Raw genomic sequence first — 24711 nt, forward strand, 5'->3', positions numbered from 1 at the left:
GTGAGGGAATTACCAGAGAGTATTGACAACCTGAAGCATCTCCGTTACCTCAAGACCTCAAGGCCTTATCGGAAACCTAGGACGCTTCCTTCATCCTTCTATTGCCTTTACAATTTGCAGGTTTTTGATGCGGAAGGGTTCAATATACTCAGCTTGCCTATGGAAGTAAACAAGTTGACCAAGTTACAGAGATTCAAATCAAGAGGCTTTCAGTATTACCGAAAGAGTGTGACACATATTAATGGGCGTGAAATGGAGATCGGATGGATGAAGTATGCAAACCTATCTTTTACAGATTTGATTATAAGTGATCTTGATTTCATATGCCAAGATGATGCAACAGAGGCTGAACTAAAGAACATTGAATGTCTTTAACAGTCTGACTCTGCAATGGTTGTTGTCACCAGAACACAAAGAGGTAGAAGTTCTCGAAGCTCTACATCCTCCCAATTGTCTCAGTTATTTCGCCCTGGAGAGATATCCAGGAATATCTCTTCCAAGCTGGTTTCAGCCGCAAAACTTGCAGAATATAACATCTCTGCGGCTTAGTTATGGCAATAGACTTGAGAGCATTTCAGTTTCAAGAACCATGCAACAAATAAGTCGGACTGAGATGCCCACCATCAGTGCACAAGGTTAGTTTCAATACCGACTGAAGGATTTCGACATGCATTTCCGTTGTCGTGAGGATCTGAAGGTGTGTTATTCCCCTAATATCTATTCACGAACTTTGTTGTCTCCATCTCTCAAGACACTGAAATTGATCGAGCCTGGGAATCTCATAGGGGGCATCAGCAGCACTCGGACATTCTCATCGCTCCGAGATCTAACCATTTCCTTCTGCTGCAAGCTGCTAAGCATTGATGACCTCCTAACACGAGTGTCTCCCTTCCATTAGGAGAATTTGTGTGAGATCATGTCACGAGCTACGAGTCCTTCCTGGTGAAAGATTTCAGGGTTTTTCTCGTCTAGTAGATTTGATCATTTGCGACTGTCCACAACTCAACTGGCAAGGGGGAATGCTATTACCACCATCTCTTAAACTGCTTTCCTTGCAGAACTGTGGGATTTGTCTGCTTGGTTTCCCAGCTGCCTGGAAAACCTCAACTCGCTCGAGTCACTGAGTATGGTATAGCATGTGCTTGTATAGTATCCATTCCAGGAAACCTGTGGAGCAGTAATCTCCGGTCACTCTGGGAATTGTGGATTGAGAGTTGTCCACACCTTGTAGGTCATTTTGGCAAATTTAAATACATAACTTTTGCTATACATCTAGACATAGTATTTATCTAGATGCATAATAAAAGATATATATCTAGATTTGCCAAAACAAATTATAATTTAGAACGGAGGGAGTACATATTAGCGATTGCAACCTGTGAGGAGAGGTGGCTTATAGATCTCATGGGATTTAAGGATCACGCCGAATGAAATGTTGATCTTTCATCCTTCGTACTTTTACTCGAATGATTTGTATTGCATGCCAGCAGTGCTAATGCTGAAAAATGTTAATTGACAGAATGTTGAACATTATATTGTTTGATGTAGCAACCGGAGCAAGCCCCTATAGCATATATTTAATAATTACATAAACTTTTACATGAAAGAAAAGGAAAAAAAGGCATTTCCAGTGCTAATGCTGAAAAATGTTAATTGACAGAATGTTGAACATTATATTGTTTGATGTAGCAACAGGAGCAAGCCCCTATAGCATATATTTAATAATTATATAAACTTTTACAAGAAAGAAAAGGAAAAAAGGCATTTCCATTGTTATATCCTTACTTGTATGGAAATTACTTATTTTTTGCACAATGGATAACCAATGCAAACTTATGTGTTGAAAATATCCTTACATGCTTGAAGGGTGCATGATTGTTATCTGATTAGAGAATTTTTTTACTATGGTCCTTTTAATGAAAAATGTCCTAACCTTAAATCGATGTCAGTCTACTCCCTCCGTTCCATGAAAAATGCAATCCTACGTTTGAAAAAAAATCCCACAAAGAGTGTAATTCTACAGATTGGATCTCAATTACTTGCCTAATTAAGTGGTCAGATTTGATTTGCATGCCAAATCTAACCGCATATGGCAAACAAATTGTGACACCCCAGGTATCAAAATAACTAAAGCAAGTTAATTAAGCATAATATCATGTATGTAGAGCCAAGAAAAACTTAAACAAAAACCTCATAGGTTGCTCTTGCAAATAAATGTATACATGTATATGTATATGCACATTTGTTTATGCACATTAACAAGAAACTTATATAACTTTCAAACCATTTCAAATATGCACATAAAATTGAATAGGAATATCAATTTTACCATAATAAACAAAAGTCTAGTTGAACTCAAGAGGTAAAAGTGAAAAATCACAATGAAATGATAAGATGTTTAATAAATAAGTGGTTTTCGGAAATTAAAATTATCTTTCAAACCAGAGCTCAAATGAAATTTTTCCCAACATGAAAGTTATAGATTTTAAATTCCGAAAACTTTTTGTATTCATAAGTTTTTGAGCTGAGACTTGGGAGGAGATTAAAATTTTTAGTTTTACGCTGCAGCCCCTAAAATTCTTTCTATTCCTGTATAAAGTCCCTCTCCTCCTCAGCCCCCTGCCTCCCTGTTGCAAGACCGCGGCGCCACCTGGTCGCCGGTGCCACTTGGCCTCACCTAGCCTGACCGCTCAATCCCCGAATCCTCCCCTCCCCAGTTTGCACTGGCCACGTGGCAGATTGCCCCCAATCGCGTGCCACGAGGACCGTCGGCCGATCGAGCCGCTACCGCGCGCCTCCTCCACCCGACCAACCCTTCCCTTCGCCCTTAAGGCAGCGCCAGCTGCCTAGCTCGTTTCTCCTCCCCTCGGCCTACCTATAAAAGGGGCACCGAGCCCCTTCCTGCACGCACGCCCGAACAGCCCGCCATTGCCGCCGGCAAGCTCGAGTTCATCATGGAGCTCCCACCCTCGACCTCCCTCCGCCCAAATTGACCCTCCAGCGAGCTTCCCCACCTCCCACTGGAGCTTCCAAGCCCGGCCACACCACCCCTGCCCCGCCGGAACAGTGCCAGCGCCACCACCAACCACCGCCGCCTACTGTCCACCGTGGAGGACCCTGCTCCGGCCATCCTCGAGCCCCACCAACGCCACAAATTGGTGTGTCCTGGCCCCCTCTCCGTTTCCTCCACCTTCCCCCTCACCGCCATGGCCCGAGATGGCTGGATTTTGGCCGGCAAGGCACTGTCCCCACCCCCAATTCCGTCCAAGGACCCAATTACGTTTTAATTTCTGATTTCAGGGTCTTCAGTGCAAGTTTCAGGGACCTGAACGTAAAAACTGAAACTAGATCCTATATCCAAAACAGTGAACTTAGAAAATGCATAAAAATTCATAGAAGCATTCTAAAAATGCAAACTAAAATATTCTGGAATCCTTGAAACAAGCTCTACAACTTTGTAAAAGAATCTTGGACTGTTTCTGTATATTTTTATCTCTAGGATTAAATCAACTTTAAATGGCACTTAATTGTTCTAAGAGTTACAGTGATGAACTGCTCATGATTTTTGGAGGGTAACATCTGTACTAGGAGTAGGGTCTTACATAAAATTTTCAGAGCTATATCACATTCATGGCTATGGTTCTTGAGTAGATCTTGTTCTAGGTTTATTTGTCTAAATTTATTTGCTTCTGATGCTTAATGGCTAAGTTAGTGCTCAAATCTTTACAGTAGCTTTCTTTTGGTCCATATATGCCATGAAAAAAGTATAGAACCTAGTAGAGTCTCTAGTATAACATGCTCATGCCATTTTTATTAAAGGAAATAGAAGTAAAAAAAAGTAAATAGTTTTGTTACTTAGAAGATACTGATATTTTAACCAAAGGAACCATCTGAGCATATTACCATGTTGGTAAAATTTGAGATACAGAAACTTTATAGAACTCTATGTAGAATTAAATCTTTATTTTTCTAGATGCATCTTGACTTTTTTTTCCACGCTCTGTGTGTTGTACAATAAATCCTAAAATTTTTACAGTAGACTCCACACAGAACTAGGAACACTCAGTAAAATTTTGAACACTAGTCCTTGCAAGAGCTGTTCAGTATAAAATAATCTTGATTCTAGAAGTAGATGTTTAATATATTTTTCATGATTAGTATGCTGAATAAAATATCTAAAAATTTTACAGTAAGTTTGTTTTTAAGTAAAGTACTCTGCATAAAAATCTCAACATCAAAATCTATCTTATACAACAGTTATGAATAATCCATGTTTGATCTTGAAAAATAGCACTTTTAAAATAATAAAAACCCCACTTAATTAATGAAGTTAATTACCTTAACTTGTACTCTTTCACAAAAAAAAAGAGTTTTTGTTGGATTGCAACTTTATCATGAGGTTATTAAGTCTTTACCATCACAATAAATCATACATGTGCATTTCATATAGATTCGACTACTTTCGCTGATGGAACGTACGAGCTGGTGCCCAAGTCCGTAAAGGAGTAGCAAGAAGCTCAAGACTGAAGCCGCCGAAGACCTGAACCAACGTTCAGAAGAGCCCAAGGCTAACTTTGCCCAGAAAGGCAAGCCCCGGAGCATAACCCATATTTCAAAGTTATTCAATGTTGTTATATTATGTATTTGTGCATTAAGTTTTAAGAGTTGAATGAAACCTTAGATGCATGATCCTGGGCACCCATGCTATGAATACTAGTTGAAAGGTACGATAGTTGCTATGCTAATAGGTTCGGTAAAAGTCAAGTGATTGGCTGTCACTTGTGAGAAATAGGAGTTGCTTGTTTACTTTATGTTGGAATCATAAGGTCGACGGGCGGGGCGGTGTTACGGTATTCATGTTCATGTTGAGGCCCTGTCTGTATTCATGTTCATGTTGAGGCCCTGTCTGTACAGTGAAATTGGCTAAGGTTGCAGTATATGGTAGTGGTAGTTAAGCATTTGGACGTACTAACCACGTGCTGAGAATATGGTAATCGGTAAGCTGAGTAACTGATCGGCTCGGCATGTGGACTTTTACTTTCACCCCCTGTATTTATTTGACACGCACCGGGTGCAGAGCTGGGCTATGTAGTTGCGGGGTGTGACCCTGATCCACGATCCGGAAAGAAAGGCAAAAGGTTGCTCAAGGTGACCTTTCGGTGCTCCACGCGTGTGTGTTAGGTTTTCCTTGTAAGGTTAAGAAATTCGATTCGAATTATCTGTTTCTCGCGGCTATTGAGACTGCTTAATACTTTTACCACATAGAGTAAGAAGTGGAACAATGATAATGATGAATATGGTTGAATGCAAAATTAATTCTTTCCACCATGTGTGATGTTGGATAATTGCTCATTTAGAATGGTTAATTGCATTAGAAGTTTTGAAGCTAAAATTTGAAAGCAAGGCCTCACTCTTAGTTGCTTTTCGGCAAAAAAACCCCTTAAGCCAAAAGCCTTGCATGTTAGGAGTCGGCTAAGTATATTCCACTAGTCAGGTGAGTCTTGATGAGTATTAGTATACTCAGCCTTGCTCGTGGCATTATTTTCAGGTGTGTCCTTTGAAGGTATGATGGCGGGTTTGACTTGGCCTTATAATTTGCCGCCTGGCTAGTCCGTGGAATGGGATCTATCCCCAACCAACAATAACTCTACCGAGTGATGCTATGTATGGGCTTCATCGTGGCATCCGAATCGACGATAGACGATTTCCGCTGCTTATGAAATCTGAATAAAGCTTTCATACTTAAACTCTGAAGTACTTTCTCAATTCAAACTCGGTTTGTAATTATAAATTCATGTCAGACTTTGTGATGTAAAATTTATGGAATGTTGTAATCTCTGGACTCACCTTCGCATGGGTTTAATGTAAGTAATATTTCGATTGAAGTCTCAGTGGTTGCATTAGGATTTTACCCGACAGACCGTCCAGTTACTCCATTTGAAGTGCAAGTTAGCCCTGATTACCCTAATGGTGATAGTTAGCGCACTTGAGCCGGATTAATTCGAGCGGTTCTGCCACACAAATTAAATAAGTATATGGAAATCTTTTCACGGCACCACTAATTTATCTGAACAAAACTAGAATTGCATTCTTCGTAGGAGGGAATACTTGTAAGACGTGGCCCATTTCAGCTAGGTCGTGCAACGGGCCAAATCCATAGCCCAAGCTAACAACTCTACAAAGCTAACAACTCTACAAAGGAGCGAGGCAAGCATCAGAAATAATAGACTCGAACAAGTTTGTGGCTCGGTGGTTGGGGCGCTGGGTGCAGCACCCACTGCGTCAGTACTTTGTAAGACGTGGCCCATTTCAGCTAGGTCATGCAATGGGCCAAATCCATAGCCCAAGCTAACAACTCTACAAAGGAGCGAGGCAAGCATCAGAAATAATAGAGTCGAACAAGATTTTGGCTCGGTGGTTGGGGTGCTGGGTGCAGCACCCACTGCCTGCGTTCTAGCCTAACTCCACGGATTTTTGTATTAGGAGTTGAGGCCCTGTAATAATATTTGTAGCCTCTCTCGCCTATTGTCATAAGGGTAATATAACATAATGGTAATGTAACATGCTTATCACCTACGGAGTCAAGGGTGGTTCCAATGATCTCTCAAATGACGCAATTTTCTTATATCTGCACTTATGATTCTCGTTATGCACGTATGCGCGTGTGAATGTGGTGTGTGAGTTGACGTTGCCGCATGTACGCGCATGAACAAATACTATAATACAACTATACTTACAAAAAACATAATAAAAAGATAGAAGCAGATAGGGGGAGAGGGCTCTCCGAATAAGCCTAGGTGGAGAGCCCTCCGTCCCATTATCCTCGTGAAAAATAAACCGTCCCCATCTTCCTCAGCGCCTGTCCTTCCGCCGCTTGCCATCGAAATTCATGCGCGGTTCGCTCCAGCCCTACCCCGACAGCCAACATCCCCTTCGCCGGTGAGGACCGCCCTCTCTCTCACCCTCCCCCTCCCCCTCCCCAGCATCCAGATCTGCGGAGAGCACCCCCGCCCCCCTCCCTTCCCCACCTCGCCGGTGTTGCCCTAACCACCGGTGAGGACCGCTCTCTCCTACCCCTCCCCTCCCCTCTCCCTCCACCAGATGCTCCCGCCGCCGGCACCACCCAACCGCCATCCTCCACCACCCACCCAGCGACGCCCTCGCCATCAGCCTTGCCATCCACAACCCGCAACCACCGCTGGTTTGACGGCCTCTCCGAGCATCCCTTCACAACCCGCAACCACCGCTGGTCTGACGGCCTCCCCGAGCATCTCTTTAGATTTGGTAGCCATCAATCACCTCCTCCAACCCAAAACTCCGAAACCCTAACCTGAATGGAGCTCATCGGAGAAGATGAGGTGCCCGTGGGAGGAGGAGGAGGTTGTCGGAGAAGAAGGTGCTTGCCCGAGAAGAAAGTGCAACCTAGAGTTACTTTCTTCTATAGGTTTAACAAAGTAATAAAATGATTGTGTTACTCTTTCTCACAGTACAGTTACTTTCTCCTGTAGGTTTGTTGTGTTACTTTTTCTCGCAATACAATTACTTTATCATGTGGTTTAAGAAAGTAAAAAATGGTTGTGTTATTCTTTCTCGCACAACATTTACTTTCTCCATAGATTTAAAAAAGTAACTAAAGGGCTCTCGAGATATTCTTAAATGGAGAGACCTCTCAGTGTAGCTTTTGGGTTTACAGAACATAGGAGTACATTTTACCAGCGGCTGGATGAAGTTACCAGTAAGAATTATATCACCTTGATTATCGCAACTTTATCGGAAAGGAGAAGAGCTACTTTAATTTGTTTATGTGAGGAACGCATCAAATACGTTCATAGTGGGCCCCCTTTAATTTTTTATCGGAAAGAGTACTGATTTAAACAAACTAGTACATATTCTGGTCGGCCATAAAGCATGAACTCTCTCCCGTCTCCCCACAAAGCCTTTTTGACTTCGGGGATGAGAATTGTTAGTCGATTTCGCAGAGCTGCTGCTCCCAATTCACTCTGAACTAATTCTCCCGATCCACCAACTTGATCACATGGAGTATCTCTCCGTCTCTGTGGTAACATGAAGGAGAGTTAATCTGCTCCAAGAAACCAATACTCGCTCTCGAGCCTGTAAGCCTACCAGCTTGACTACTTCGAGTTTTTTCAGTTTCGTTTACGTTTGTCTTAGTCTATCTGAATTTTCTCTCGACAGACGGCAGGTGGTTGCATAAAGATCTGGTTCTGCTGGTGTCCTAGCAGCTATCACTCAATTTTGCCACAGCACCAAGAGCTAAGGCCAGCAACGAGTCTTGCCGATGCGCACAGGATCAGAGATGGAAGTGGACGAGAAGGGCAGGAGCATCTGATTTGCATCACAAGCCTGGGCCCTCTTTACGACGCGTATCTCTCTCTCTCTCTCTCTCTCTCTCTCACTCATGGTTACGATAAGAAACACCTGCAAGTTTAATAAATATGACATTAATCTTGCAAACTGATCGAGCAGCAAAACCTACCGCTTGTTCATTTGTACACCTCGGTGTCCCCAGGATCTCCAAGCCTCAGTCTTACTTCGCTTTATGCCTCGTATTGCGTAAGTAAGATCTACTCATAAGTATGGATGCAGGTGGATATTCAATGGTGTTTTGCTAGGTCAGCCGATTAGTTGCGATGACATACCACTTTAATTATTTTTTAAAAAAATTAATTATATAGAATATCATTGTAGTTCATTTTATCAAATTTGTAGATCAACCTAATAACTCAAAATTTTTTATGACTGGCATCCCTTAATTGCATGTTTCAGGTATGGGCTCTTAAACATGATTGATATAACAGATTCGATAGAACCCAATCATAATTGATACGGATATACTTCTCTAACTTCAGTATCTCCAATTAGATTATTTGTCCAGGACAAGGAAGAAGCGAAAACTTTAGAGTTCCAGCCAACATGAGCCTATCGAAGGCCATTGGGGTAGTTAACGGCATCAATGAGTTTGGTAATTTTTTTCAATTGCTCAGATCTGCTGTCTCGTATATGCGTTCCCAGTGGAATGGGTCACAAGAGGAAAAACTTGAAGAAGATTATGTACTGCAGTTGCAGAGTGACCTTCGATGCCTACGTGATATTCTACCAGCAATGTACAACCTTATTGATAGAGCAGAGTGGAAGAGCCATGTACTCGGTGTTGAACAGCTCCTTCCAAATCTCAAGGATGCAGTGTATAATGCAGAGGACCTTCTGGATGAGTTCAGATGGTATGAGCTGAAGGTGGAAATTGAGGGTAATGCAACCCAGCTGTCTCCTTTCATTGACTTCTTTCATAACGTCACTCATGGAAGCTTCAACAAAGTGGCTGATATCCAAAAAAGGCTAAGTAATCTGTCTAGCCAGCTTGAGAAGATGGGGTTGCATGCAGCAACTCCACGGTTTGACAAATCTCTCAGGCCAGTAACGACTTCTTTCCGCACTGAGCCCAAGATATTTGGTCGTCAAAAGGAATTGAAGGAGGTGATAAGATTGCTTCGTGTACCGAACTGCAGTAGCAGGTCTTTTCCGAAACGGAGGAGAACTTCTAATGCAGCCAATAATGACTGTATGACAACATTTATTCCTGTTTTGCCAATTGTTGGAATCGGGGGTGTTGGAAATACTACAGTGGCTCAAGAGATCACCACACTTCAAAGGGTCAAATACCACTTTGACAAAATCATATGGATTTGTATCTCAGATGAATTTGATGAGGAGAGGTTCACTAAAGTTCTGATAAAATCTCTATCAGGCAAAGAGGCAACGGCTGATAATTTAGATGATCTTCAACAAGTTCTTGCTGGTGAAGTTGGAAAAAAGAGGTTCTTGCTAATCCTTGATGACATTTGGCCTGATGTCTTGAAGGATGATGGGCGTCGTTGGAGGAAATTTTGTGGACCTTTCACAAATGTACTTCGAGGAAGTGTGATGTTAGTGACCACTAGGTTTCCAGAGGTTGCTGATATAGTGGGCACAATGGACCCCTTTACATTGGAAGGCTTGAAAGATGATGTATTTTGGGATTTTTTCATACTCTGTGTGTTTGGGTCTGAGGATTATCCCATTGATCCCCAGTTAGAACAGATTGGTAGAAGCATACTTCCAAAGTTGAAAGGCACTCCTCTAGCTGCCAAGACTATTGGAAGGCTATTGAGGAAGAGCCTTAACCCTGCACACTGGAATGATATACTAAACAGTGAATTGTGGCAGCTTAGGCAACAGGAGACTGACATTTTGCCAGCTCTTCGGTTGAGCTACATGTATTTGCCAGCTCTTCGGTTGAGCTACATGTATTTGTTAGACTTGATCTCCCGCTTTGGGCCATCGGATCCCAACGGACCCGATGACCCAACTCACCCCGCGCCCTGATCGGGGGCGTTCCAGCCGTACCCTAGCTGGTGGGCCCCCGTCGCGCCGCGCAATATAAAAGGGGGTGGGGGCCAGCGGCTCGCATTACGAAGTTGACCGGCCGCCGCCACCCCACCCACAAGATCCTACCCGATCTAAGTGAAGCGCGGCAAGCGGCGGGAAGTTCCTCCGGCATTGACCTCGACGCCCCTGCACCGACTCCGAGCTCGCGGATACGACCACACCGACGACCACCGGGACCCGTACGCCTACGGCCGAACCACTCCCATCCCCGCACTACACCACCAATGGCGGGCACGTCGGCTTCCGCTTCCGCCCTAGGGCACGAGGGTATGCCGTGCTTTCCCTCTCTCTCTCAATCTCTCTGTGTCTCAATTTTATCAACAGCAAAGGAGCCCTTCTAATCTAATTAACGCATTAGCCGATCCCTAACCTTGACAATGGTATCAGAGCCTCTAGCTATTTTGCGTTGATTAGAATTGGAAAGTGAAGTAGAAAAGAACCCTAGAAAAGATCCCCGGAAAATCCCAGTGCAAAACCCGCGCAACCCGTGAACCCCTAACCCTAGATCCAAACCCTAGCAACAGAAAAAAGAGGAAAAGAGGCCGACCGGGGGAGAAGATACTTTACCTCGGTTTGCCCACCGCCGGTGAGCCCGCCTCCCGGCCAGATCCGGCACCACCACGCCGGAATCGAGCTCGGCTCGTACGGGCACCACAGAGAAACACCTCGACGGCGGCGCGTTCACCTTTCGGTGGACGCGCGCGCCGGCGAGGCGCCTCACGGTGGCGCCGCCACCGCGGCTGCCGCCGCAGCCGCCACCCGCAGGTCGCCGCCAGTCGCCGACGGCCGCTCACTCGCGCGCTCGCGTGGAGAAGAAGGAGCAGGCGTCGGGGAAAGGAACAAATGGGCTAGGGTTTCGGGAGAGCCGGCAACGGGGGTTTTTGACCGCCCGAAATCAACGCGTACCCGTTGATTTTGATCGAACGGCTACGATCGTCCCGCGCGCGAGTGGGCTAGATTCGGCCCAGGCGGGAATGGGAATGCGCGGCCCGGGCCCAGGTTGCCTTGGCCCGAGCGCGAGCGTCCGCACGCGGGGGGTGCGCGGGGGACGCGGGCCGGGCCCTTAGCAGGCCGAGCGCATGTTTGCGCGCGCGAGTGAGCCCGGTCATTCGTGCTGGGCCTCGCGGAGTGAGTGGGCCGTTTGGGCTGCTTGCAACAGAAAGAATAGTGCATCGTTTATTCAATTTCCAGAGGTATTTTTCCAATAGAATTTGATTGAATTTGATACATTTCAAATTCAAACTTGAATGAACCTTGATGCACTGTTTATAAAAGATATTTTTAGACACATTTTGATAGAATTACAGTTTTCCGCTGCAAAGATTTAATATTTTATATGCTTTTGTTTAATTGCCTTGAAATTTAAATTTGAACCAACGGAATAATTTAAATTCTTCGAGGCAAATAGATATTTTTCTGAATTGTAATATTATTATCTTTTGACCAACGTTAACAAGTGATAATATTGCAATTTTTTACTGAATTACTTTTCATAGAAATTTTTCATGTATTATCTCTATTTATGCCCAACGGTATTCTAGATTTAATACAAAAAGAGATTATGCCTTAATTTTAATAGATATTTTTTATGTATTAATTCTAGTTCTGCCCAACGGTGTTTTAGTTTTAATACACAAGGTTATTGCATATTTAATTTATGACCAACGTCGTATTTTACATATGCAATGAATTTTATTTGACCTTAATTTAATGTTTTCACCACTTATGGATGTTTTTCAGGAGGAGTATCAATGATGTTTTCCATCAACGATATTCCAATATTAAAGGGAGATAATTACAATGAATGGTACAGAAAGCTGGATCTCTATTTCATCATAGGTGAATTAGATTGGGTCCTAGCTACACCGACTCCTACAGAGCCTGTGCTTCCTGAAAGGGAGGACACAGACACAGATGCTTCTTGGAAGCAAACAGAGCTTGCTTACAAGAAAGCAAAAGCAGAATATGAGAGGCTGTATGCAAAATGGCTCCCTGCCAACAAGAAATGTTTGGCAGTGGTAAAGAATACGATTGAGCCTGCAATTATGGGCTCAATCCCAGACTGTGCCACCGTCATAGAGTATCTTGAAAAATTAAAGAACCAATACACTGGTTCTTCAAAGACTTATGCAACCCAGTTGATCAAACAACTGGTTTCAGAGAGATACACTGGCGGTGGCATTAGAGAACACATTCATCGCATGGTCAACCTGAATAACAAGCTAAAGTCATTGGACCTTGCCTTCAAGGAGGATCACATTGTCCATCTGGTCTTTGCTTCGTTACCAAAAGAGTTTGACACTTTTGTTGTCAATTACAACACCCAACCACAAACTTGGGACATAGAAAAGACTATTGCGATGTGTGTTCAGGAGGAGGAAAGGATCAGGTCCACCACTGGAGGATCCTTAAACTATGTGAACAAGAAGAAGCATGCCAACTTTAAAGGCAATTTTTCATCTTCTTCTTCATCCTCCTCTAAAGGTAAAAACTCTCAACAGCACAGACCGCAGGAGGGACACGCTCTAGTAGATAAGGATCAATGTCTCTACTGCAAAGAGAGGGGTCACTACAAGAAGAACTGTCACAAATACTTAAAGATGGTCATGGAAAAGAGAGGTGAGAATGTTATTTCATTTGTAAATGAATCCTTGTATATAGAATATTCAAAATCTACTTGGTGGATTGACTCAGGAGCAACTGTTCATGTTGCAAATTCTTTACAGGGATTCCGTTCGACGAGAACCACTCAAAGAAGCGAAAAGCAAGTTAGAGTGGCGAATGGAGATCAGGCAGACGTTGAAGCAGTAGGAGACGTTCATTTGGAACTCGACACTGGCTTCATTATTGTACTTAGAGATGTTTTATTTGTTCCTTCTTTACACAGAAACTTAATTAGTGTGTCTCGCCTGGATACAGATGGTTATTCTTGTCTATTTGGAGATGGGAAATGTTTGATCGAATGTAATGATACAGTAATTTCCACTGCATTTAGAAAGAATGATCTTTATTTGATATCGTTACGCGAAAGTGTTAATTCCGTATGCGATAACAGTGCGAATGTATCCTCGCCTACACTCGCAAATAGAAAACGTAAGAGAACTCAAGATACGTCGTCGAAATTATGGCACTGTCGTTTAGGCCATATTTCGAGGGGGAGAATAGAAAGATTAATTAAAAACAAAATTCTTCCTCCATTAGAGTTCTCTGACTTAGAACAATGCATTGAATGCATAAAAGGCAAATTCGTTAAGAAAATAAAGAAAAATGCTAAGAGGAGCACAGGTGTATTAGAAATAATTCACACAGATATCTGTGGTCCGTTTAATGTAAAGAGTGTGGATGGTTATGACTCGTTCATAACATTCACAGACGATTATTCCCGTTATGGATACATTTATCCAATTAAAGAAAGATCGGAGGCTTTGGATAAGTTTAAAATATTCAAGGCCGAAGTAGAAAATCAACACGATTTAAAGATTAAAATCGTAAGATCCGATCGTGGAGGGGAATACTACGGTCGACATACCCAATATGGCCAAGTTCCAGGACCTTTTGCGAAGTTTCTGATGGAACAAGGCATAATAGCCCAGTACTCGATGCCGGGCGAGCCTCAGCAGAACGGAGTGGCTGAAAGACGCAATCGCACCCTAATGGACATGGTGCGAAGCATGATCAGTTACTCTACGTTGCCAGTGAGTTTATGGATGGAGGCACTAAAAACCGCCATTCACATTCTCAACAGAGTTCCAAGTAAATCGGTGCCGAAAACGCCGTATGAAATGTGGACAGGAAGAGTACCCTCACTAAATCACCTGCGGGTGTGGGGGAGTCCTGCTGAGGCAAAAGTGTTTAACCCGACTATTGCAAAACTGGATTCAAGAACGGTATCTTGCCATTTTATTGGCTATCCAGAAAGGTCAAAGGGGTTTCGTTTCTACTGCCCAGACAGATCGACGAAATTTGTAGAAACGAGGCATGCAGTTTTTCTTGAGGATCAAATGATCCGGGGGAGCGGCACAGCAAGGAAAATTGATCTTGAGGAGAAGAGGGTGTACACACCAAATCCCGTGATTCAGGAATCTTTTTTCTCGCTGCCCGTTGTGTCTGCACCGCCAGTGCAAGTCACTACGATGCCGATACCTGTAATGACTCCTTCTGTGGTGACAATGAATGAGGAAGAGGAACCCATTCATCAGGCCCCTGACGAGCCAGTTGCCGCACAAGAAGAGGAGCACCATCAGCCCCAAATAGATGAGGCACCGCAGGCTCAGGCTCACGGGAGACCTCAAAGAATAAGAAAACGTGCTATTTCTAATGACTATGAAGTCTATAATAGCGAGGAAGTTCAAATGGAGGATGATCCCACTTCATTTGAAGAAGCCATGAGAAGTGAACATTCGTCGAAATGGCTTGACGCTATGGAAGACGAAATAAAATCGATGAGTACCAACAAAGTGTGGGACCTAGAGGAGATTCCTAAAGGAGCCAAAACAGTAGGCTGCAAATGGGTCTATAAAACCAAATATGACTCCCAAGGGAATATAGATAAGTTTAAAGCATGACTCGTGGCAAAAGGATACACACAAAGAGAAGGAATTGATTACAACGAGACTTTTTCCCCAGTCTCTTGTAAAGATTCCTTCAGAATCGTAATGGCTCTTGTAACTCATTACGATCTAGAATTACATCAGATGGATGTGAAGACAGCATTCCTTAACGGGGACTTAGATGAAACCGTCTACATGGCACAGCCGAAAGGTTTTGTCGTGGAAGGCAAAGAAAAATTGGGATGCCGTCTAAGAAAATCGATTTATGGGCTAAAGCAAGCTTCAAGACAGTGGTACTTGAAGTTTGATAAGACAATAAAAGAATTCGGGTTTAAAGAAAATGTCGAGGATAATTGCGTTTACGCAAAGTTCAAGAATGGAAAGTACATTTTTCTAATCTTGTACGTGGATGATATTCTACTGGCAAGTAGCGATGTCAATCTGCTACTAGAGACGAAAAAGTTTTTATCCTCGCATTTCGAGATGAAAGACCTCGGTGAAGCAAGATTTGTTCTAGGAATCGAGATTCATCGAGACAGATTAAAAGGGGTATTAGGACTGTCTCAAAAGACATATAGAAAAGGTCCTGAAGAAATTTAATATGCACAAATGCAGTGTCTCACCTGCACCTATAGTTAAGGGCGACAGATATGGGGAATTTCAATGCCCCAAGACTCAATATGAGATTGAGCAAATGAAAATGGTACCATATGCTTCCGCTGTGGGAAGCTTACAGTATGCACAAGTGTGCACACACCCTGACATAGCTTATGTTACCGGGTTGCTTGGCAGATTCCAGAGTAATCCAGGACCAGAACACTGGAAATTGGTAAAGAAAGTTCTGCGCTATTTGCAAGGAACAAAAGGCCTCATGTTAACATACAGGAGAACAGAATCTCTACGTATCGTAGGATACTCAGATTCTGATTACGCAGGAGATGACAGAAAATCCACGTCAGGATATGTGTTCACCCTAGCCGGGGGAGCAATATCGTGGAAAAGTTGCAAACAAACTGTCACTACATCGTCCACAATGTATGCCGAGTTTGTTGCGTGTTATGAGGCTACGGGGCAGGTGAACTGGCTAAAGAAGTTCGTACCCGGTCCGAGAATGGTTGATAATATATCTAAACCATTACAGTTGTACTGCGATAACGAGCCCGCAGTAATGTACGCTCACAACAACAAGACAAGTGGTGCTGCCAAACACATAGACATAAAGTATTATGTTGTGAAAGATAAAGTCCGAGATCAGATCATAAATCTTGAACATATAAGCACAGTGAAAATGCTTGCGGATCCGCTAACGAAAGGCTTACCACCCAACGTGTTCAAGGAACACGTAGCCGGCATGGGGCTAAGGGATAGCCTGTGATCTTCGGACTACAAGGGCCCAAAAGGTTAAAGAATCCGTCTCTAAATGGAAGCGTGGATTGTAGCTGCTAAATCTATCGACAGTTGATCGTGAACGATGAGGCATGCTCTATACACAAATCCATGACGAAACGCAAAAGAGTAAAAGTAAAAGAATAGTACAGGGTGAGATCAAGGGAGAGACTGTTAGACTTGATCTCCCGCTTTGGGCCATCGGATCCCAACGGACCCGATGACCCAACTCACCCCGCGCCCTGATCGGGGGCGTTCCAGCCGTACCCTAGCTGGTGGGCCCCCGTCGCGCCGCGCAATATAAAAGGGGGTGGGGGCCAGCGGCTCGCATTACGAAGTTGACCGGCCGCCGCCACCCCACCCACAAGATCCTACCCGATCTAAGTGAAGCGCGGCAAGCGGCGGGAAGTTCCTCCGGCATTGACCTCGACGCCCCTGCACCGACTCCGAGCTCGCGGATACGACCACACCGACGACCACCGGGACCCGTACGCCTACGGCCGAACCACTCCCATCCCCGCACTACACCACCAATGGCGGGCACGTCGGCTTCCGCTTCCGCCCTAGGGCACGAGGGTATGCCGTGCTTTCCCTCTCTCTCTCAATCTCTCTGTGTCTCAATTTTATCAACAGCAAAGGAGCCCTTCTAATCTAATTAACGCATTAGCCGATCCCTAACCTTGACAGTATTTACCTTTCTATTTGAAGAGATGCTTCTCTTTCTGTGCTGTATACCCCAAAGATTACAATTTTGAGAAGGCCAGTCTAGCTGAAATTTGGGTGGCAGAAGGCTTTGTGGAACCTCAAGGTAGTATTTCACTTCAACATATTTGTGAGCAGTACTTTGAAGAGCTCGTAAATTTGTCTTTCTTCCAGAAACTCCGTGGCAAGTATGTAATGCATGACTTGATGCATGACATGGCACAGCTAGTTTCAAACGAGAGCTGCTTCATTGTACATAATGCAAGTGATATTGAAAAGGTTCCTCAAAATGTTCGCCATCTATCACTATTCTCAAGTGATTTTACTCGTTCCAACTTGTTGAGGTTAGGCAAGCACACAAAGCTGCGCACCCTGCTTTGCAACATGTCTTTAGAGCGTGAGACTTTGTATTCGGTGATGGGTCTCTGGTTTATTGAACTGCGGTACCTGCGTGTCATTCGTTGTGCCTCCATGATGAATTTCCTGAGAGTATTGGCAACCTGAAGCATCTTCGGTACCTTGAGATCTCTAGGGAATGCTATTTCAAGAGCGTTCCTTCATCATTTTGTGGTCTCTTTAACTTGCAGTTTTTATATGCCAGGAGATGCAAGTTTGAAAGATTACCCAGGGGCATCAGTAAGCTGGTCAGTCTACGAAAATTTGAATCAAATATTCTTAAAATGGAAGTTAATGCTGTGGAGTTGGAAGAGGCAATTAGGTTTCTAGACAGTTTTTGCCTAATTACAAGAGATTTGATTATACATAATCTCGGTGCAATAAGCAAGGATTCTGCAGCAGAAATTGAACTAAGTAAGAATGAATTTCTTAATAGTCTGACCCTCAGATGGGCTTCGTTGATACCTCGAGAGCACAATGAGATTGAAGTGCTTGAATCGCTACAGCCTTCACCAACATCAAGTCTGTGCACCTAAATGGTTATCCAGGTGAATATCTTCCAAGCTGGTTTGGTGGTCGTAGTGATGGACCCGAGGACATGTCAGTTGATTTACCTTCGGTTACTGTTGACAGCAATAATGGTAGAGTTGGTACCATTGTCTCATCTGAACACATATACACTAACCATTCCCTTGGCTGGACCAGAACCAGACGCAGCACTGCTAAACTCCCATTGCTAACTCACCTCACCATTGAAGACTGCTACATGCTGGAGGCTCTTGATGACCTCCTAACACATGAATACCTCCCTGCCATCGAGAGTGTTGTTATTTGGGACTGTCCATGTCTCCACTGGCGAAGCGGAGTGAAGTTACCACCGTCCCTCCAAAAGCTCACCTATGGAATTGTGGGGATTTCTCTGCTTGCTTTCCCAACTGCCTGGAGAACCTTACTTCCCTTGAATCACTGGAGATGAGTTCATGCCAAGGCATAGTGTCCATTGCAGGCGATCTTTGGAGCAGTAATCTCAAATCCCTGCAAAAGTTGAAGATTCAGGAATTTCCAGACCTTGTCTCAGTTGGTGGGCTGGGAGCAATTGCAAACATAAATACAGTATATATTCGAGACTGCCCAATGCTGAAGGAACTAGAGCAACCCCTGAGGAGAGGGAATTGGTGGTACGTGTGTCACTTGGTTGCCTTACAAATTATGATCCAAAAGAACCTTAAGACACACCTTAATATATCATGTTTTCATGAGTTAGATTATATCTCAGCTAATTTTGTTAACCTTGGCCTGTTAATTATTTCCAAATGTCTTTTGTCTACGGTAATTATAAATGTACAACATAACAACTACTGTTGGTAGATCCATTTACGTTTCTTGTTTTTTGGAGAATAGTCTCATTTGTTCATCGTGCTCTCTTCTTTACTTGATAGATCGAATGACGGGTGGAGCAAACAGCAGCAGGATTTGAAGATCCAGGGGACAGACAACCCATTTCGCTTTGCTCCACTGGCAGGGTTCTGTTTTGATGTCCTTGTTATGCCTAATGCGTTACATGTTGCCGCGCAAGATATAAGTTGGGTGCAGAAAACTAATAATACCATTGTACCCTCTGTTAAGCCTATTGTATACCATATTGACATGTCGCTTTGATTGTGTTACAATTATATTTTCTTAATTGGAACATATGGCTTTTACACATTCCCTTGACAAGTTTAAGGTGAGATCTGAAATCTTCATCATGATTCAATCGATTTTCTAACTTACGGAAAGGCATAGGTAGAATATCAGTGTGACCTATCATTTTTCTATGTTTAATCAACTGTTGAATTATGGTTCTTTTTGTATAGAGCGCAGTCAATCTATCAATACTAATGCCAAAATCGAATACATGCTACAGCAACATGTTTTTCCTTAGATGGTAGCATGTGTGGTTACACCTGAATACCTTATGTTAGGTGTTATGTCCGGGCGGGGCCGGGGGATGCCCTAAGCTGCGGAGGTGGTAACTGTTGGGTATTTTAACAACTGCCAGAAAATCTGCAAGTGCATGGATACCATTGTAACTTTCACCTCAGAGTATTCCAAAGGTTATCAAATCCAAGGGAACATGTGTGTATATCTACGCATCCAAGGACAATCAATCAGATAAGGTAGGCGGAGGGTAGAGAGGATTCTTAGGGATAATACTTAGATAAGTTAAAGGTTGATCTCTCGGGTAAAACTCACTTCGGGCACCAGCTTACTCCTAGTCTGCCAGGAGATTCCACTCAACGGCTCCATACTATATCCGAATGTGGAGGATTACAAAGGACCAACAGGGCTGTCACCACCTGTGGCCTACCTCACAAACCGTGGGCTATAAGGCAAACAAAGGATAACTCGTAGCCCAGACACCACATCTGCTCTACTAGTTACTATTGCAATCAAACTACATCTGTCGACCCGTAGCAAACTACAACACTTCCTATAAATACGGAGCGACGAACCCGCGAGTAAGAGAACTAACCTCACTTATACATAAATAAGCACTATATCGTAGAAGAAATCACGAATACTAACTTACTTTGCTCAGAAGGAAGCCAGCATCCGTAGAGGTACATAACTGGACCAGAGTGCTGAGGAACTTAGCAGTCCTCCAAGCTACTCCCCCACTCTCTCTCCCTATTCTAAGCACTAGCCTAGGCGGAGCTTCGCCATGGAGTAGAGCGCTACATCTTCAAGAAAAGGTGTTGATGGTCTCGGTGGTGTGCGTTGAGGGGTGCTCTCCTCCTCCTTATATACTAGTATAATGGCATTTCTTGGTGTAGCTTTGTATGGAAACGACAACAACCGTCATAGGGAGGGCGCGAGAGATCTTCCCACCAAAGCTGGAGGTGCTAGGAAGATGCCCAGGTTCGGCCGACCCTGTGGGTCGGCACCGCCTTCGCGTGGTAGACTGGCAGGTGGGTCCCCTTCATGATCCTTGGTGATTCCCTCTAAGTTAAGTGGGTTTGCTCTGTCATGTGGGCCCTTCTTGTAAGTGTGACGCAGGATGCGATCTTCCATGTATTTCTACTGCGTCTTCTACGTATTTTCCTCTTATTATAGACATGGCTTCCTGAAATCAATGATTCACCAACACTTGTGGAATTCGTTAGTAATAACTCCTACCACTACTGTTGATGTTCATTCTTTATGTATTCATGCAAGAGTTGATGATATATATTTTATACTTAAGAGCCGTCAACAATACCCCCACACTTAGGCTTTGCTCGTCCTCGAGTAAAATAGAAAGAACTAAGGTGAAACATAACTTCCAAAGGTATGAAGCGAGCATAAAAGATATTCCATAACTTCTCTTGCACTTGTGAACTTTGAAGTGTTTATCATGCCATCTTGGCTAGTTGAGGAATGGAACGGTCTTGAATCAAGTCACCTTAACTCCTTATGTCAAGAAGCTTGGGATTTTTCAATAAGTTTTCAAAACAAACCTTGCTTAGCTCCTTATTTGATTCTCTCAGATTGCTCAATGTGTATATATACTCGCCAAGGCATTTGAGTTGCCTTTTCTTCATCCTACTTCTAATGGTGGCAATATGTGGAGCTTAAGGTATGTATGAAGGATAAGGTATACTTGCACCGTATATATTGCAAAGTCAAAAACCGGATCCAAGGATAAAAATAAGTCATACAATCAGATCAAAATGGTGGATGGAAACTCCTTTTGTATGATCTCTCTCCCTTTGTAAATTCTTTTGAGAACATGGCTATATTTCTTTTCTCTTTTCTTTTTTTCTTGGACCTTCATGTGTCCTTATATTTTTTCTCGATAACCCATGTCTCTTTTGTAACAATAGATGGAGAGAGAGACCAACACATATCATGGAGCTTTTATTTTGCAGGATGTAATGGATGGTACAATGCTAACTTCTCATAGAAGCATAGCAAGGGGTATATGGTGTGCACATGAATCTTGATCATAAAAGCATGAAATGAATTCTTCCAAAGGTCACAACAGTTTGATGAAGCTCAATGCAAGGACAAGCGGCATATGAATAAGGTTTTCAAGGTAACTCATCATATGGCTTTGGTAGGACTTTGGCATATCAAAGAGGAGCTTGCAAAGGCTTTTTAAGTTTTTTTTCAAATAAATTCTCCCAAGCACTTAAGCATTAAGAGCGAAGATTGGATCATCGAACCATATCACATACATCAACTACTAAGATGAGCATGCTATCCTAAAGATATTTGTTCACAAGCATCAAGATGATAAGTATGGAATAGAACATATGCAAGCCAACCATAGGAAGTATGTAGAGCAGGTGAAGCATGTTGGTTCATTTTATTTGAGTTTGAGTTGGAGGATCAGATTTGAAATTCATCAAAATTCATGAATTAGGGAGATCAGGGATAGAGAGACACAAACCGACGCGGTGGACGAAGATGGGCCTGAGTGGGCCACTCCCTAGGTGCAGTGCGGTGTGCTCTGTTTGTGGGTCTGGCTCTAGATCCCCTTTCGTGTACGTGCTGGTGCAGCGTTTCAGCTCTGGAGAGGTTGTGGCTCTCACCCACACTTATTTTGTACCTAGATGCTTCTTCCAAAAGATAAGTGACACAATGGACTCTACTGGATTGGATGACCGGCGAGTCAAATTTTATTGAATTAAAAAAAGGAGGCATTTTCAAAATGATTGGAAATGAAAGGTGATAAACCTAATCTAAAAGCTCCTAAAGGGAAAGGATACAAGGGGCACGTCTTCTGAGCTGCATTGTAGAGATTGTCATGCCCTGAGGCCTTGTACAAGCCCTTTATCTTAGTGCACAGGCCACAGCGGAGGGTACGGAAGTCATCCTTAAGCTCTTTTGTTTGTAACTTCCACTCCGCTAGCGCATCACTATTTTCTAAGCGTAGATTTACAATCATGGAGGTTAGCTGCTTAACTGAGGGGGCTTTTGGAAATTTTTCATCACTACCATAAAATTTGCCTCCCGGCCTTCTAATTGGTGGCGATGAAAGATGCCGCCTAACCTTGCTACCTCCTAGAGACGCACCCAGCCAGCTCTTTTTCCATCGGTGTGAGAGTGGGCTTGATTCCCTTCCTGCATCCACCGTTCGGGGTTTGCACCCCAAACACCTTAAAGCGAGATGCTAGCGGTGGTGTCTCCGGTGAGTAGGACGCTAATCCGCTATTGATGCAGCGCCTGAGTCTCCGGTGGCCCCGGAATGTCAATCCTATGGGGCGGTTTGATGTTCTCGCTGGCTCCCTTGGGTGAATGTCACTCATTGTCGTCCTTCCGGGCAGTAGGATGGCCAGGGGCTCAATATTGATTGCCCAGACCTCCTCCATCAACAGATCACCGACAAGGACAATGGCTTTTGCCGGAGCGATTTCCCCATCAAGGTCAAAGGTCAAGAAAGTCGATGAAGGGAACAAGGCCTTTGCCAGTCATGGTGGTGAGTTGGGTGTTGCTGGTCGGGATCTAGGTTGGTTTGATGGAGATGAGAGTGAAATGAATGAGGAGAGGAGGAAGATGAAATTTTTAAAGAAGGGGTTCCTCTCCTGCAACGTCAAACCCAATGGGATGCCAAGGGACAAGTCAAGGAACATTCGAGGAGCGTCTGCGTGAAGACTGGGAGGTGGTGGTGCTCAGACTAGTTCAAACCCTTCTAGGCTCCGAAGGTCCTCCCATTGCTCAAGTGTGTGCGTGCAGTAGAGTGGAAAGCACAAAGAGTGGGCCCAACCACTATATGCTACTAGGACTTTGATAAAAGATATGATAGAGCTAGGGTCAATGACATTGACCTTAGCTTAATTTCACTTTTATCTAAGCTGATGTATATTTCTATAAAGATCATGGTGGTGGACTTACCTTAACAACATACCTTAGCCATCGTGGGGTATGATTGCCCCTTGATGATGCGTGATGATGTTTGTTGTGCCTGCGGTGGTGATGTCGTCCTCTTGATGCACTTCCTCCCTTACTACTCCTTTTTCTTGACGTAGCCTCTCATAACCTGTAAGGTTAGTGCCTAGAGAATACCCGAAGAATAAACTTTCCTTTTATAAAGTTAGGTAATTTAAATCAAGGAAGCTTATGTTCTTGGGTATCTCATGATAATCTCTTGCTCAACCACATGTACGTCCACCTTGCTTGCCATTACAAATGGATCAGTAAAGTCTTAGCTACAAGATTAGTGCAAAAATATAACTACGAGCCCTGCATGGATATTATGATAAGCAGAACCAAAAACAACCATTCTAAAGGGCATCTATGATGGGAAAACCCGAGATCATCGTATGACTCACTATGCTTTGGCACAACAGACAAAAGATCTCAGAGATATCAAGGATGAGCATGACCTTTTTGATGAATCAGGATGAATCTTCATGCTCATGGAAAGAAAGGGTTGATCTCCGAATAGAACAACACAAAAACGTTCATGGCCCCATAGTGAAAGAGGATGTGTAACTCTATGGCCCATAGGAACGATTCCGAGTTCATGTCATGAGGGAAATTAGTTTATTTCAACTCATCCCCTCCTTAGGTAGGAGAGCCTTGCGTTTCATCAAAGATGAATATGGCGGCAAAGCAATGCATCCTAAGCTTCCAATAGAAGTCCAATTGATATGAAGTGTGATTGTAACTTTGATTGGGCATCAATCAAAATCAAGGAATAAGATATGAGTTTTGAATCACTTGATTTGATTGGCATCAATTGGTAATCAAGGACAAGAATGTGAGTTTGGTTCACTCGATTCGATCAGCTTTGGCCCCTATGATCCCTTGACCAAAAAGATGAACCCTACGGACTACGATATGGTGGTCAATGTGGAGGCATATTCCTTGGTGTATACGAAACACCTCGGATGTTACCTTGACACAGGAACATGATGGGCTTTCTTACAGTACCTCTTCCGAGAAATTGTGGTTGAAATAGATGAGTCATAAAAAATGATCCACTTCTTCCAACCACTCCTTCCTCAACCTCCCTCGAGACATGGTCTTGAGGAAAATTCAGAAGAACGCACCATAAGTGAATCTGGGGGTAGGATTCGCACAAAGTGCTCATTCCCCAAGATTCTTGCTGTTCAGGAGAGGTACCTTCAGCAAGCGTTTAGATATAGTCGAGGTGAAAGCTCAAACTCTGCTGATGATAGACCTCGGTTGCTCAATGCGCTCTCCTCCTGACGGGGCATCATTATGCAGATCAATCGGGGGAAGAGTTTCTCGAATGCTATCC

General features: G+C 43.6%; 1 protein-coding gene across 2 annotated transcripts; it reads left to right on the forward strand.

Annotated features, from left to right (window-relative positions):
- Positions 1-7967: 7967 nt before the first annotated feature.
- On the forward strand, positions 7968-13518 carry LOC112902969. Of its 2 annotated transcripts, XR_003230699.1 has the most exons (4): positions 7968-8114; positions 8197-10713; positions 12187-13065; positions 13173-13518. XR_003230699.1 is itself a non-coding variant. In XM_025972177.1 (3 exons), exons 1-3 carry the CDS (start codon positions 10671-10673, stop codon positions 13217-13219), a joined length of 969 nt encoding a protein of 322 aa, XP_025827962.1. In that variant the 5' UTR covers positions 10170-10670; the 3' UTR covers positions 13220-13518. The 2 variants fall into 2 exon arrangements, 1 of the variants encoding a protein (XP_025827962.1); XM_025972177.1 differs by lacking the exon at positions 7968-8114 and having other exon boundaries at positions 10170-10713.
- Positions 13519-24711: the final 11193 nt, after the last annotated feature.

Source organism: Panicum hallii, chromosome 1 (genome assembly GCF_002211085.1).
Source record: "Panicum hallii strain FIL2 chromosome 1, PHallii_v3.1, whole genome shotgun sequence".
NCBI lineage: Eukaryota > Viridiplantae > Streptophyta > Magnoliopsida > Poales > Poaceae > Panicum > Panicum hallii.

Coding starts and splice junctions, on each gene's coding strand:
- LOC112902969 (XM_025972177.1), top strand. CDS start 10,671: ATGGCGGGCACGTCGGCTTCCGCTTCCGCCCTAGGGCACGAGG. Junction 10,714..12,186: donor TTCCGCCCTAGGGCACGAGG/GTATGCCGTGCT, acceptor GATGTTTTTCAG/GAGGAGTATCAATGATGTTT. Junction 13,066..13,172: donor GATGGTCATGGAAAAGAGAG/GTGAGAATGTTA, acceptor AATTCTTTACAG/GGATTCCGTTCGACGAGAAC.